Below are 15,488 nucleotides of genomic sequence, written 5' to 3' on the forward strand. Positions count from 1 at the left end.
GAAGAGTGCTGCTGCAGTTTGCAATCAAAAAATACTTGTAATGTAATAAAACACAAAGGAAACCTACTCATTTGGCAATGTTTAAGATTTTTATTGTTTTGGTTTCAACTTAGTTATGATCATTGTTTCCCCTAAAAGGCACAAGCCTTCCTTTCCTGTGGAAACTTTTGCGATGGGTTTTAATCAGCATAAGCCAGTCCTTGAGTAGAGAGCTGTGCCTCAGAGAAGACGGTGCTGGGCGGCAGGGAAGAAAGAGGGATGGGGCGGACCACTGCTGCTGAGACATGACTCTTTGTTGGACGTCCTGCATGAGAATTCATTTCTTCTTCTCGTTCTTCAGTGCAGACTTGGTGACCTTTCCACTACAGGGTGCCTTCTTCTCGACGGACTTGATGACACCGACGGCCACAGTCTGCTTCATGTCACGCACAGCGAAGCGACCTGAGAGGAGGAGATGGACAAGAAAAAAGAGAAACAGAGAGGTCAATGAGAGGCTGAAAAGATGCCATAAACATGTGTCTTCTCTGTGTTTAAAGTGAAGCTTATAGATGATGAATATACAGTGCATATTATGCTAAAGATCTTTGTAATTAAGCTCATAAATACTAGAAGAAAAGTAAATAAAACACTTGTTGATAACGTGTAATAATTAAAAGGTTATAATACTAAAAGTTTCTTTCCTCTGTGAAAGTGTTACTGAAATAAAAGATGTGACATTTCAACATTTCTGAGGTTGTGGTGACTGATGTTGCCTTTTCTGATCATTACTGTGTTTTCTTTAAAATGGCCATCTCCGCTGACACCAGTAAAAGTACAACAGGGGTAATCAGAAAACGCTATATCAACGAAAACACCTGTACACTATTCACCAAGGATTTCATACCCACACCAGCTGTGCCCTCAGTCTCTGTCAATGATCTGGTTCATAGTTCGAGCTCTAAAGCTATGAATATTATGGACAATATTGCCCCCATGAAGGTCAAAGTTGTCTCTGGTAAGAAAAAAACACCATGGAGGAACGCCACACAGGTAAAAGCTCAAAAAAGAGAATGCAGAAAAGCAGAACGCAGGTGGCGAAAAACCAAACTCCAGGTTCATTATGACATCTATAAGGAAAGTCTGCACATCTATAGCATGGAGCTAAAAAGGGTGCGACAGTCCTTTTTCTCTGAGATTAACAAAAATAACAACAATGCACGGACTTTATTTACTGTTGTTGACAGACTGACAAACCCATCAGCATCAGTCCCTCCTGAACTGCTATCCACCAAGGCATGCAATGACTTTGCTTCTTTTTTTCACAGACAAGATTTCAAAGATAAGACAGACAGTCTGTAACTCCAACACAGTGGCTATTTCACCTGTGCCTCATAAGACTACTCCAGTTAATTTGGCACTTTTTCACCCATTAAATTATGCTACTTTGACAGACATAGTTAGAAACCTTAGGTCCACTACCTGCTGCCTTGACACTATGCCTACAAGCTTTTTTAAAGATGTTTTTAACTGCATAGCATCAGATATACTACAGATAGTCAACTGTTCTCTTCAGTCAGGCCTTTTTCCAACGGCCCTGAAAACTGCAGTCATTAAACCTCTCTTAAAAAAGCCTAATCTGGATGCCTCAGTAATAAATAACTACAGGCCCATATCAAACCTACCATTTTTAGGAAAGATCATTGAAAAGGTTGTTTTTCAGCAACTTAACACCTTCTTGGAGCAAAACAATTCCTTCGATGCCTTTCAGTCTGGATTTCGAGCGCATCACAGCACTGAGACTGCACTTGTAAAAGTTTTAAATTACATTCATCTGAGCAGTGATGCATCAAAGATTTCAGTTCTGGTATTACTGGACCTCAGTGCTGCATTCGACACAGGTGACCATAAGATACTGCTCGACAGACCAGAAAAGTTTGTGGGACTTTCTGGCACTGTGCTAAATTGGTTTAAATCTTATTTACAAGACAAGGATTTCTTTGTGTCACTTGGCAATTATGAATCTGTGCGAACAAAGATTACATGTGGAGTTCCTCAAGGGTCCATTCTTGGGCCTCTTCTGTTCAACATCTATATGCTCCCTCTTGCTCAGATTATGGAATATCATAACATCTCCTGCCATACTTTTGCAGATGACACACAACTTTACATAACAGTGTCACCAGATGACTACAGTCCCCTATATCTACTAAATAAGTGCATTGACGAAATCAATACGTGGATGTGCCAGAATTTTCTACAACTAAACACAGAAAAAACTGAGATAGTTGTTTTGGCCCCAAAGAACAAAGATCAATAGTCAGTGCTCACCTTGATGCCATGACACTAAAACCTACAAATCAAGCCAGAAATCTTGGTGTAGTTCTGGACTCAGACCTAAATTTCAATAGTCACATTAAGACAATTACTAAATCAGCCTACTACCACCTTAAAAACATAGCAAGAATAAAAGAATTTCTGTCTAAACAAGATACAGAAAAACTTGTTCATGCTTTCATTTTCAGCAGGCTGGACTATTGTAACGGTGTCTTTACAGGCCTGAGTAAAAAATCAGACAACTGCAGCTCGTCCAGAACGCTGCTGCCAGAGTCCTCACCAACACCAAGAGAGTGGAGCACATCACACCAGTGCTTAAATCACTGCACTGGCTTCCTGTGTGTCAAAGGATAGACTTTAAAATCTTGTTACTTGTCTATAAAGCACTAAATGGTCTCGGGCCTAAATACATCTCTGATATACTTGTACGTTATGAAGCATCCAGACCCCTCAGATCATCTGGAACAGGTTTACTCAGTGTTCCCAGGATCAAAACCAAACAAGGTAAAGCAGCCTTTAGTTTCTATGCTCCCTGCCTGTGGAACAAACTTCCAGAATATCTGAGGTCGGCTGAAACTGTCAACTCATTTAAATCAGGGCTTAAAACATTACTATTTACTGCAGCTTACCAGTGAACTAGATATGTAACTTATTGTTAGGATAATCTGTAGCTATTGTTTTTATATTTGTCTGCTGTTGTTTTGCTTTGTTTGCTTTTTAAATGCATTTTCTGCACTGTTTTTCTTGCTTTTAGCTTTTGTTTTTAATGATCTATTGTTCCTTTAATGTTTTATCTTAACGTATTTCTCTTGTAAAGCACATTGAATTGCCTTGTGTATGAATGGTGCTATATAAATAAAATTGCCTTGCCTTGCCTATAAGTTTTTCTCAATTGCATACACAGGAGAAAATAAACTAATCACACAATTCCGAAAGCTTGAAGCTCATGTATTAACAAGAAGACTCCAATGCAGAGCTCTAAGCACAATCCCATTTTTTGAGCTGTTGTACCTTAACTAGAAATTCTAAATCACATTTTTGCTAAACTCTAAGCACAAAGCATCATTTAGCACATTTTGTTAAACTGGCACACACGGGTCATCAAAAAAAAGCCTAAAGCCTAAGCTGCCAGGACCCTATTGTTATCCTGCATGTTCTTCTGAGGAAATCCTACTTCCCATGTGCAAAAAATCACCAAACTTTGCACAAAGGTCCAGTCCCATGCCAGATTGCCTCAGCTGCAAAAACAGGCCAATAGTCCTGTTACAGCAAGCCTCTAAAGTTCAAAATTCTGAAAATTCACAACAAATCAACCATTTGCAACTTTCACCAAAATGTAGCCCCGATACTGAAGAAACTTTTGTACGTTTAAACCTATTGCAAATTATGAAGTCCATCACTCTGTTTTTTTCAAAAACTGTAAAACTTATTAAACCTATCTCCTCCCACAATTTTTGCTCAATTGACACCAAACTTGCTACAGAGCATCTTCAGACTGTCCTACACAAACCATCCACACAGATTTTTGATTTATCGAAAATTGAGCCTACAGTGCATCAAAATGTTTGACTGTAAACAGTATTGTAAACATAAACTTGCAAATTCTTGCTTAATACATTTTCAATGTTCATTAAAAAAAATGACAAAACTTTAGAGTCATGGTAGATGATATTTGGAAAATATCAGAATTTTATCTCAAAAACTGAATTTTTACAGCATTTTGAATTTTGCTCTCATGCGAACAATTGGAGTCAATGCATTTTTAAACATCAGTTTTTCACTTATGGAGCCAATAACTCATTGTTAAAAACAAATTACCAACATCTCCATGCTGTCTAGATGCAATTTGTGTATTTTTGGATTTTTGTCTTAATAACTGAATTTTTGACAGCTGTTTGAAATCTGCCTTTACACGCTAATAGCTGCTGTCTTGCACACAGGTGACTGGCTTAGTCAATTTATGAAGCTACATGTGACATTTCTGTTTGCCACTTAGCTCAGTGAGATAGAGGATGGTTCTTGGTGTTGAAGATTGTGAGTTCAAGCCTCAGCTCATGTAACATTTTCATATGAGAAATCTACCCAAACTTTTCATAAAGGTCCAGTCTCATGCCTGATGTCCTCAACTGGAAACACAAGACAATATTCCTGATGGTGGCGCTACAGCAAGCCTCTAAATTTCAAAACTTTGAAAATTCATAACAAATCAACCATATGTGCTACAGCTTTGGAGCTTTCACTTTGAAATTTGCTTTTCCATGGCATGGATGGCTACTGTCTGGCACCCTGATGCTTGGCTTAGTCAGTTTGTGAAGCCACACATGAACTGTCACTTGCCAATTAGCTCAGTGAGATAGAAGCCAGACCTCAGTCTCAGAAGTTGTGAGTTCAAGCCTCAGCTAAGGCAGAATGGAGATTCTAATGTGAAAGTCCTATGTTCAGGCGTCATGCTATGTGGATTAGAGACTACTAAGGTTAAAATAATTATGATCCAGGCAATTTTGCAGAGAGACAAATACTCTTTATCAACACTTTTCCCTGTTATCCCTTGTCTCTTTTCCCTGTTTATTTGGCTTAGCTATCAGTCAATATACAGAGTCTATCCCATAGCTACTTTTACATTTTAAAAAATGTTTTCATCTTTACTCTAGTATGAAAACAAATTGAAATGTGTTAAATTGTCTATATAATGCAGTTCAGTAAAATGTCTTGGTCATTGTTCAATACACTATTTCTAAGCTCCAATCTTTTGTATGTCTCAAATTGTTTTAAGTATTCCTTTACAATAAATATGTGAGAGATGTTAGTCTGTTTTGTGTGTTAAGGTGTCATTGTGGTTGTTTGTGCTGTTTTGAGACCAACAACAGGATACACTAGAGTTTTATTTTAATGAGAATTTAAACCAGGGGCGGAAATCCCGGGGAGGGACAGGGGGGACATGACTCCCCCTTCAGTAAAGCTGTCCCCCCCTAGAATAATTTGAGACACAATTAATAATTTTTGAACAATGCAGTAGTATTTATTAAAAGCACAACGTAAGCGGTGCTCATTATAAAAGCGCAATAATGTGCTATTTAAATCTTAACAGATTTAGTCCCCCCCTCCCATTCCTAGTAGTGGTATATCCCACACTCTTTCTAACGGGCGGGGCTAGCAGCCGTTAGTACTTGGCAGCAGTTGCAGCATGTGGCTGGACCCCGCTGCCCACATCGCACGGGGTAAGATGTTCACTCACACAGACACAGTTTAACTTACACAATTTACAACACATCCCATTTACTGTTACAACAAGCCCCAGGCCCAGGCTGATAATATAAACTGTCTGCAACATTTCTCCTGCATTGTTCAAAAGCAGAGTTTAGTGATAGTCAGAGAGGACAGGAGAGAAAGAAGAGGGAGAGGACAGGACAAGAGCAGTCAGTGACGGAGCGGCTCGTAGTTGATAGGGACTTTAAGCAGCGGCGGATTTTGCCACGGCTACGGCTCCCGGAGAGTGACGCCGAGATCGAAAAGTGGCTGAAGGTATGTCGATTGCTGCTCAGCGGCATATACTGATCCCCAGACTGGCATAAAGATCCCTAGACTGATATATACTGATCCCCAGACTGGCATAAAGATCCCTAGACTGGTATATACTGATCCCCAGACTGGCATAAAGATCCCTAGACTGGTATATACCGATCCCCAGACTGGCATACAGTTCCCTAGACTGGTATATACCGATCCCCAGACTGGCATACAGATCCCTAGACTGGTATATACCGATCCCCAGACTGGCATAAAGATCCCTAGACTGGTATATACTGATCCCCAGACTGGCATACAGATCCCTAGACTGGTATATACCGATCCCCAGACTGGCATACAGATTCTCGGAGTGGTATGCTGCTATTATGCCGCTGTTACTCCACTGACACACGACGGTATGTGCCGCTTGAGATTGTTATGGCACTGAGAGACGGTTGGGTGGGTACCGCCGCCTGATGAATATGCAAATGTAATGCCACTGGGCTGGTTTGACAACAAGTACTGCCGTTAATGTATACTTTTTTTTTTGTCTTTATTGACAATGCTAACTTAACACTTTACCGCAAGTAAAGGAACGTATGTATGTTATGTTGTTGGGATGTACACATATAGACAGTAATTACACGTGGGACTCTTACGATATTATAGTAAAGTAATATGTCTCAATGTCCGCCCATAAACTACTTAAAGCTGAGGAAAGCGCTAGCCTTAGCTAACATGGCTAATGTTAGCCCAGCCACCATAGCCAGTCTGACTAATCGATAGCAGAAACTTTGAGCCAGCCAACAAAACAATACTTCGTGACAGGTTTTCATTATTAGGAGAACACAATAATACATTACTTCATATAAAATTTCCAGTCCGAATTATTGTGTCAAACAACTGTTATATTAATATATTGGGGTATTTTTTATGGTCCATCTTTGGATAGTCTGAAATGACAATCCACATATAAAACACTCACCAAAACTCACCTTTTTAAAATTGCTTTTAATGTATAATTTATCTCTTTCTTTATATTTTCAGTGTGTTTTTATATTTCTGTTTTTAACTTGTAAATTGTCTTTGTGTACCTGAAAAGCGCTATATAAAAATAAATGTATTATTTATTGATTACACCACATATAGTTTTACTATAAATTCCAATTTTTGCTTGAGAGTGAAGATATAGTTACACAGACATAGGCAGTATTTCCTTTACTCGTATATGAAATGTGTGTCTATGAGTATTTTAGGCTAAGTGGTATTTGACAGGGGTGAAATACATAACAAACATTATAGGGTGAAGTCATTTTTTATTTTCTAAATAGTAGTACGGTCTTTGGCAATAAGTGTCCATGTTTACAGTGTCTGCACATGCGCTTTCCAGCTGTAAAGCGTAATTTGTTGTTTTACATTAATGTATGAACATAATACTGTAAACCATTTCGGTTGAGTACTTTTATTTTGAAGGGACATAACGGAAATGTGTGTGGTCTGAATGTTTTTTTGGTTGTTCAAGGTAGGGATGGGCATCATCAGCCGTAGTGCCGGTGTTGCCTGCCGTAGCCAACTGACTCACTACAAGAAAACAAAGCATCTCAAGTAGTCGCTACAGCGCGTGGTTAAATGGTTTTCGTTATATTTCTGAAATGAAACGTGTTCTACAGTTGATAGTGACACACTATATATTACGTTTCAGCGATCCTTTCCCACAGACGCAGGATACTATGTATATTTCACTGTATAAAAACCATAGTGAAATATTTTCTGCTGTAGGCTATATTCTCCCCTCATCCTTGCATTGCATACGGTATATAATTTCTCAGTATACCCTATATACTAGGCTATGTACATTAGTCTTTATTCCATTCCTTCATGCCAGCGTCTTTAGGAGCATACATAAGCCCTCCATCCCTCCCACGACACTTCTCTGATCACAGATGAACTTGTCTGGAATCCCGAGCACATCTGCCAACACTGGAAGGTCGCACTTTCTCACTCTGAACTCCGTCAGACATTCATCCTCCTCCATTTCATCCAGGTGAAAACGCGCCATATAGTGTTGATATGGTAAATCTAAGTTCTTAGATTTGTCATATAATAACAAAAACTCTTCCTCTGATATTAACTTGTCATCTAATGCATAGAGCAACTCCTCTCTGGCCCTTTTGAAAGACAATTTGACCGAACTGCGATAGCTCACTTGAGCTGTGTTTTTACGCTCACCCCTGTCACGTGGTGATCGATCAGCTGTTCCGACCTGACAGCTACTGCAGCAACCTTCTTAAGACTACTGTGGATTTGACGGCTACGGTACCAGCGCCATTAGAGATTTATTTCCGGGAGCCGTAGCCGTGGCAAAATCCGCCACTGCTTAAAGTCCCTATTATCTGTAGGCTGTCACCTGTCAGTGAGACAAACATGACAGATGTGCAGTTTAACTAACGAGGAGCGGACATTACGTGCGATAATTACGCACGGTTTTGAGGTGCGCAGCGGCAGATCTCACAGCACACTGTTTATAAACCATTCACCAGTATAACTGCAGGAAATGTTTTTCTCACTGCCGGTACAAAAACGAAAAAAACAAACAAAACGGTTTGCTCCTGCAGCCAGCCAGAGATGAAGGATCCATTCCACACACCTGAGCCAGATGAAAAAGAGGGAGAGAAGGAGAGAGCTCGAGTTTCGGTCTTTGATGAATGAAGCCTTATTGTTTTGCTGCTATTAAACAATGAGAGACATATTTTCTTCGTTTTCTTAATAGTATAAATATTCACACTACTGCGCACTGGGAGACAGAGACCTGCTCTGCTCCAGACACACTCAGCACCTTGGACAGCACGGCGCACCTGACTGTTGTCGTTGTGTACATGTTAATTTGATTTCAATCATTTTGTTTTAAATCTGGACATGTGCAGGTGGACTCAGCCAGTGCTGAGAAAGGTGCTATGCCTGCCTGTTGGAGAGAGAGAGAAAAGATTAAAGCGTCAAATTGCGGTAAAAGATGCTGTATAAAAGACAGGCTACAACTTTTTTTCCTTGTCCCCCCCCCCCCCTGGAATTATTCTCTAAAATTTTACTGTTTATTGTCCCCCCCAACTATGAAATGGGATTTTCACCCCTGATTTAAACTACACACAGGGCTTAACATTTCCCAATAATGGTACAAGTGTTTTTTTCTGCTTAGCCTAATTTTATTTTATTTGTGCAGTTTTGCAGCTAAAAGGTGATGTTGATTTCCTTTTAAAATGAAGCTTTAATGGTGCATTTACAATTTTACAAATAGGCCTATCTCTGCTATGAATCATTTCATTATTGATTAGCATTCCACTTATTTTCTATATTAAATGTTTGTCTATTAAATTATGTAAAATTCATATCACCTTTCCCCAATTCCAATCTGGCATCCACAAACATCTCACTTTGTCTGACTAAAGGTCCAAAACCATAATAAAGCAAGATTTGAGGAGGATATCCTCAAATCTGCGAAGGTAACTCCAACACTGATGCCTGCAACAATCAATCCATCATGAAATAGTTGTGGATTAATTATGTGTTTGACTTATTGATTTATTGACTAATCACTGCAGCTGTAGAATTTCTATAATGAGCTAGAAGAAGTTTTAAACATACACACCGCAGAGTTGTCTCTTGCTAATTAGCTCAGTGAGATAGAGCATAGTCTCTTATGCTTAGAATGCCACCTTTTTTCATCTTCCTACACTCTGCTTGTTGGTCAAAATTGCCTAATTTTGCCTAAAATTGCCCAGCCCCGACCATTGCTGCGCAGCAGCTATAATTACCCCTTGGTCTGACTCCAACTCAAACATGCTCAAACACTCCAATTGTGTCAGAGCATATAAGAGGTTTTAAACTTTTATGAGCCTCAAAAAAAAAAAAAATAGGAGATAAAGAAATACACATTTTTATAGATCTAAATATTTAACACGGCCTCATAACGCCAAAACATATGTAGCAGTATTTTGATTGTTATTTCGCCAGTGTTTTGAGTGCAGCAATTTGTTTTTTTGCAAAAGATTTGGAGTTTTGACAAAATGGCTAAGTTTTGTGTTAAGAATTTTGAAAAATTTAGCTATACTTTCAGGAAATGTGTTTAAACAAATGGGAAAACTGTAAATACACATCTGGAATTAGTTTTTTGGTTTTTAACTGTGTACTTTTCTAATGCAAGACAAAGCTGTGTAGCTATATATGTATATATATATATATATATATATATAGCTACACACACACACACACACACACACACATATATATATATATATATATATATATACACATATATATATATATACACACATATATATATATATATATATATATATATATATATACACACACACAGTACAGGCCAAAAGTTTGGACACACCTTCTCATTCAATGCGTTTTCTTTATTTTCATGACTATTTACATTGTAGATTCTCACTGAAGGCATCAAAACTATGAATGAACACATGTGGAGTTATGTACTTAACAAAAAAAGGTCAAATAACTGAAAACATGTTTTATATTCTAGTTTCTTCAAAATAGCCACCCTTTGCTCTGATTACTGCTTTGCACACTCTTGGCATTCTCTCCATGAGCTTCAAGAGGTAGTCACCTGAAATGGTTCCACTTCACAGGTGTGCCTTATCAGGGTTAATTAGTGGAATTTCTTGCTTTATCAATGGGGTTGGGACCATCAGTTGTGTTGTGCAGAAGTCAGGTTAATACACAGCCGACAGCCCTATTGGACAACTGTTAAAATTCATATTATGGCAAGAACCAAACAGCTAACTAAAGAAAAACCAGTGGCCATCATTACTTTAAGAAATGAAGGTCAGTCAGTCTGGAAAATTGCAAAAACTTTAAATGTGTCCCCAAGTGGAGTCGCAAAAACCATCAAGCGCTACAACGAAACTGGCACACATGAGGACCGACCCAGGAAAGGAAGACCAAGAGTCACCTCTGCTTCTGAGGATAAGTTCATCCGAGTCACCAGCCTCAGAAATCGCAAGTTAACAGCAGCTCAGATCAGAGACCAGATGAATGCCACACAGAGTTCTAGCAGCAGACCCATCTCTAGAACAACTGTTAAGAGGAGACTGCGCGAATCAGGCCTTCATGGTCAAATAGCTGCTAGGAAACCACTGCTAAGGAGAGGCAACAAGCAGAAGAGATTTGTTTGGGCCAAGAAACACAAGGAATGGACATTAGACCAGTGGAAATCTGTGCTTTGGTCTGATGAGTCCAAATTTGAGATCTTTGGTTCCAACCGCCGTGTCTTTGTGAGACGCAGAAAAGGTGACGGATGGATTCCACATGCCTGGTTCCCACTGTGAAGCATGGAGGAGGAGGTGTGATGGTGTGGGGGTGTTTTGCTGGTGACACTGTTGGGGATTTATTCAAAATTGAAGGCACACTGAACCAGCATGGCTACCACAGCATCCTGTAGCAACATGCCATCCCATCCAGTTTGCATTTAGTTGGACGATCATTTATTTTTCAACAGGACAATGACCCCAAACACACCTCCAGGCTGTGTAAGGGCTATTTGACCAAGAAGGAGAGTGATGGAGTGCTGCGGCAGATGACCTGGCCTCCACAGTCACCGGACCTGAACCCAATGGAGATGGTTTGGGGTGAGCTGGACCGCAGAGTGAAGGCAAAGGGGCCAACAAGTGCTAAACACCTCTGGGAACTCCTTCAAGACTGTTGGAAAACCATTTCAGGTGACTACCTCTTGAAGCTCATGGAGAGAATGCCAAGAGTGTGCAAAGCAGTAATCAGAGCAAAGGGTGGCTATTTTGAAGAAACTAGAATATAAAACATGTTTTCAGTTATTTGACCTTTTTTTGTTAAGTACATAACTCCACATGTGTTCATTCATAGTTTTGATGCCTTCAGTGAGAATCTACAATGTAAATAGTCATGAAAATAAAGAAAACGCATTGAATGAGAAGGTGTGTCCAAACTTTTGGCCTGTACTGTGTATATATATATATATATATATATATATATATATAGCTACACAGCCTTGTCTTGCATATATCTATATGTAAGGGATAATGTATAATGAGCTGGTGAATACTGGGAAAATAACTCCCGGCAGGGAGTAAGATAATCTTGACAAATCAAACTTTTCCCCTGAAGGGAGTTATTTTCCCAGTATTCACCGGCTCATTATACATTATCCCGCTTATTACACGGCTAATTATCAGTTAAATAAATAATGTTGTCTGCCTCCACGAAGTGCACTGAAACTGACCGGATTCGACAACTTTTGGTGAAAGTTTTGTACTCACCCAGGCTTAGTGGACTGAACCGAGGCATAAAACTCGCGTAAAATGTCATTAAGCATGACTGCCGAGTGTGTATTCAAATCCGTGTTCTTTTGTTTTTGGCAGAGAAAGTCCATCAGTATAGTAGTAGTAGTAGTAGTAGTACAGTACAGTACAGTATAATACAGTAGCCCATTTTGTTGTCTTTTTTGTATTTATCTCATCTTTCTCCTCCTCTATCACTTTAAGCTCTTCAGGTGTCAGTTCTTTGTGCCGTTTTTCGTTTGATTTTTTTCTTTCCTTCTCCATTTCTTTTTCTTCAGCGGCATCCCATTCCTCAAAATCCTTGTAGCTACTCTCAAAATAAGTTAAAAGAAATGTTAAAATCAGCCATTTCTATTTGTTTTTTCCCTCTGAAGTTGTTCATAAAACACATGTATTTTCCCCTCTGAAAGCTTTATGTAAACTAAACTAAGAGCTAAAAAGAAAGCAGTCAGTCAGTGTCAGTGTCATTGCAGGAAGTGATCAATCCATATAGAGTGCTGCAGGAATGAGTCCTAAAACCGGGAATGCGACTGTAGTTTAGTTCATTTATAGCCTAACATTAGCTGTTTACTTCTGGCGATTGCATTTACTCATGAAGATCCTAAAAGTGGTCCTCATTTCATAAATGTTTGTTTGCCACAGAGCTTACTTTCTGTAGTAATCCAAAAATCCCATAGGCTTTTTGATGAGGAAACCGGGACAACACTAACTTCTGCATCAGTCTACAAAAAAACGTTATCAGTGGAGAACTACACTGTGTGAATTGGAAACAGAGGAATGGGTCTATATTAAAGGATTAGATGAACCTGCAGGCAGGAGATATTGTTATGTTGGGTGTGATCCATAAAAAACCGTCTTTACAAATTACCTTGTCTTCCAGATCTCCTAACACTACTAACGTTACATGGTGATGAAAGCATACGAGTCTTGTGGACTATAACCATTTTGTCAGCAGTTGGATCCATGACTGAAACAACTGCTGTCTTGTTTTTGGCTGGGTAAGTAAATGTGCTTAAGTATAACTGTATTCTATATTTCAACTCTGAACATGGATGCACCACTGTCAGGCTAATGTACTAGGTACTGTTAGCTCACTTTAGCTTCTATTTTCTACTCAATGGTTCAACTGTTTCCAGAGGTCTGGTGAAATGGAAACTCAGAGAAGTTGTCACAGCACATTGTGATTCATCCAGCTTTAGGCTAGCTTTGTTCTCCACACTGAAGCCAAAGGTTCTGGATCCTCATCTGCTGCCGTTTCTCTTTTTTTCACTTTCCCCCTTTACATCCTCCTATTTTGGGGACTTAAAGTGGCCTTTGTTTTTCCCCCATTTGACCAACTGGAACAGCACAAGTGTTGGTAGTCCTTTGCCTTCAGTTTCCTACCCTCCATCTGTACAGCGCACCAATGTATGACATCATATGCAAGAAAGCTTTATCGGTTGAAGAGTAAAAGTCAGTTCAGGTGTCATATAATGTACATTCACCGAAAGCAGATGAAATGTGAGTTGCGGTCTCAACCCATAATCTAAACCACAAAATGAAGTGTAACCTACAAATGCAGCACATGAAGCAGGAAAAGCCTTTTACTCACCCAGTGGAGCATAATTAGAGAACGGCTCAACACACATGTGCTTCTGTGGAACCATTAAGACAATGGCAGCATCTCCAGACTTGACAAACTTGGGGTTCTCCTCAAGCTTCTTGCCTGAACGACGGTCGATCTTCTCCTTGAGCTCTTTGAACTTGCAGGCAATGTGAGCGGTGTGGCAGTCCAGCACAGGGGCATAGCCAGCACAGATCTGACCGGGGTGGTTCAGGACGATGACCTGAAATAATAATGTTTAAGTAAATTTAGAAATGGTGGCCAGAGTTCTCCACCCAGCACTCACCTCAGGCCTGAGATGAACACTATTGCAGTTCCTGCTATTAGCCAGCAGAGGTCCACAGAAGTTCACCTCAGCTGGATCACTCATGAACTTTTTAGAGTCACTATAAAATTACATTTTGGACTGTTTGTGCCACATCAATAAATGTAATTCTTTTTGGAGATTAGTTTTGAAGCAAGACATTTACAATGAGATTATTTACTTATTTTCAGTTTGTGAGCAAAAGGGACCTTCATTAGTTCTTGGAGTAAAAGTAACAGCTCTAAAATCTTGTTGATCTTTGGCATTTTTTGTTCAGGCTATTAAGTGAATTCAGTGCTACTGCAGGCAAGAATGACAAACAATGTGAGGCTTATTTTTAAGTCTTCCACAGTTTTTTTGTCATTAGCTTAAACACATCTGTCCATTCAGAAATTACATTTTCAAAACAGTTCACACACAGGCCTATTCAAAGTTGCTGGCCAAAATGACACATTTTGTTTGTAATGCTAACGAAACATATATTATTTTCTTTTAATTCTTTTTATTTTAATCCTTACACAGTGGACAGCACAATACAAAACCCCTCTATTGATATAAACCAATTCAACCTTAATTTGTGCTGTTTATCTGTGCCATGTGTTGACACTTGACATAGTTATAGTATGTGTCAAAAATGGCAAGCAGGCATGTCACAGCATAAATTGTATTCTTTTCTCCAAAGACTGTTTAACTTAAGTCAACAAAGCCTGCTGCAACGTACACTTTTTTGAGATACCCTGTAAAATTAAAAAAAAAAAAAAAATTTAAAAAATCTTCATTCACTTTAATCTTGTGCAGTAAGCACCTAGACCAGACAAAGCCAGACACTGATTATGGAACAGCTTTTGTACTGTGTTCTTTTCTTACCAAAGAACCAAATGAGAATGTCACCCTAACTCTTTGAAATTAACTGGATCATATTTTTCTATGTCATTCTTTTGGGCTTGACTGCAACAGCCATAGACTAGGTTTTGACCTTGACTTGTTTACATACTTTTCAACCTCAGAACTGCTGAATATTTGGCCCTTGTGTCATAGCCTCTTCTTCTCCTTGCATGCCTTTGACCTCTCTGATTCATGCTTGCAAATAACAACACATAGGTTGCATGTTTTAAAGATAGATAGATAAGGACGTATTGCTGGTTAAAGAGTTGTGCAAAGGAGTTTCACTCAGATGCATTAAAGATTCATAAATATGCAAGTACAAAAAAAAAAAAGGTTTTGTTTTGTTTAACACAGTTAATCCAATGGAGTCTGGGGTCTTTCTCATAGATCTGCAACAAGCTGAAATTTCTCTTGGTTAGAATTCCTTCAGTGTTCACTGTGTAGGACGTTTTTACTGGGAGCCAAATTATTCACAGAGGTCTCCTCCTCTCTAAAACAAATGGACCTGGTGATTAAAAGTGGTAAAAAAAAGAGGGAAACAAAC

The 15,488-nt window shown here is 39.1% G+C and overlaps 1 protein-coding gene across 1 annotated transcript in view; it reads right to left on the minus strand.

Annotated features, from left to right (window-relative positions):
* Positions 1-70: 70 nt before the first annotated feature.
* The window catches only part of LOC125905119 (elongation factor 1-alpha-like), a 44,845-nt gene continuing 29,427 nt past the window's right edge, over positions 71-15,488 (minus strand). Inside the window, exons 7-8 of the mRNA XM_049602992.1 lie at positions 13,744-13,978; positions 71-441 (exon numbers count right to left, since the gene is read on the minus strand). Coding sequence (XP_049458949.1) covers positions 317-441; positions 13,744-13,978 — 360 coding nt within the window. The 3' untranslated portion in view covers positions 71-316. The remainder of the gene's footprint in view (positions 442-13,743; positions 13,979-15,488) is intronic.

Source organism: Epinephelus fuscoguttatus, linkage group LG17 (assembly GCF_011397635.1).
Source record: "Epinephelus fuscoguttatus linkage group LG17, E.fuscoguttatus.final_Chr_v1".
Classification (NCBI taxonomy): domain Eukaryota; kingdom Metazoa; phylum Chordata; class Actinopteri; order Perciformes; family Serranidae; genus Epinephelus; species Epinephelus fuscoguttatus.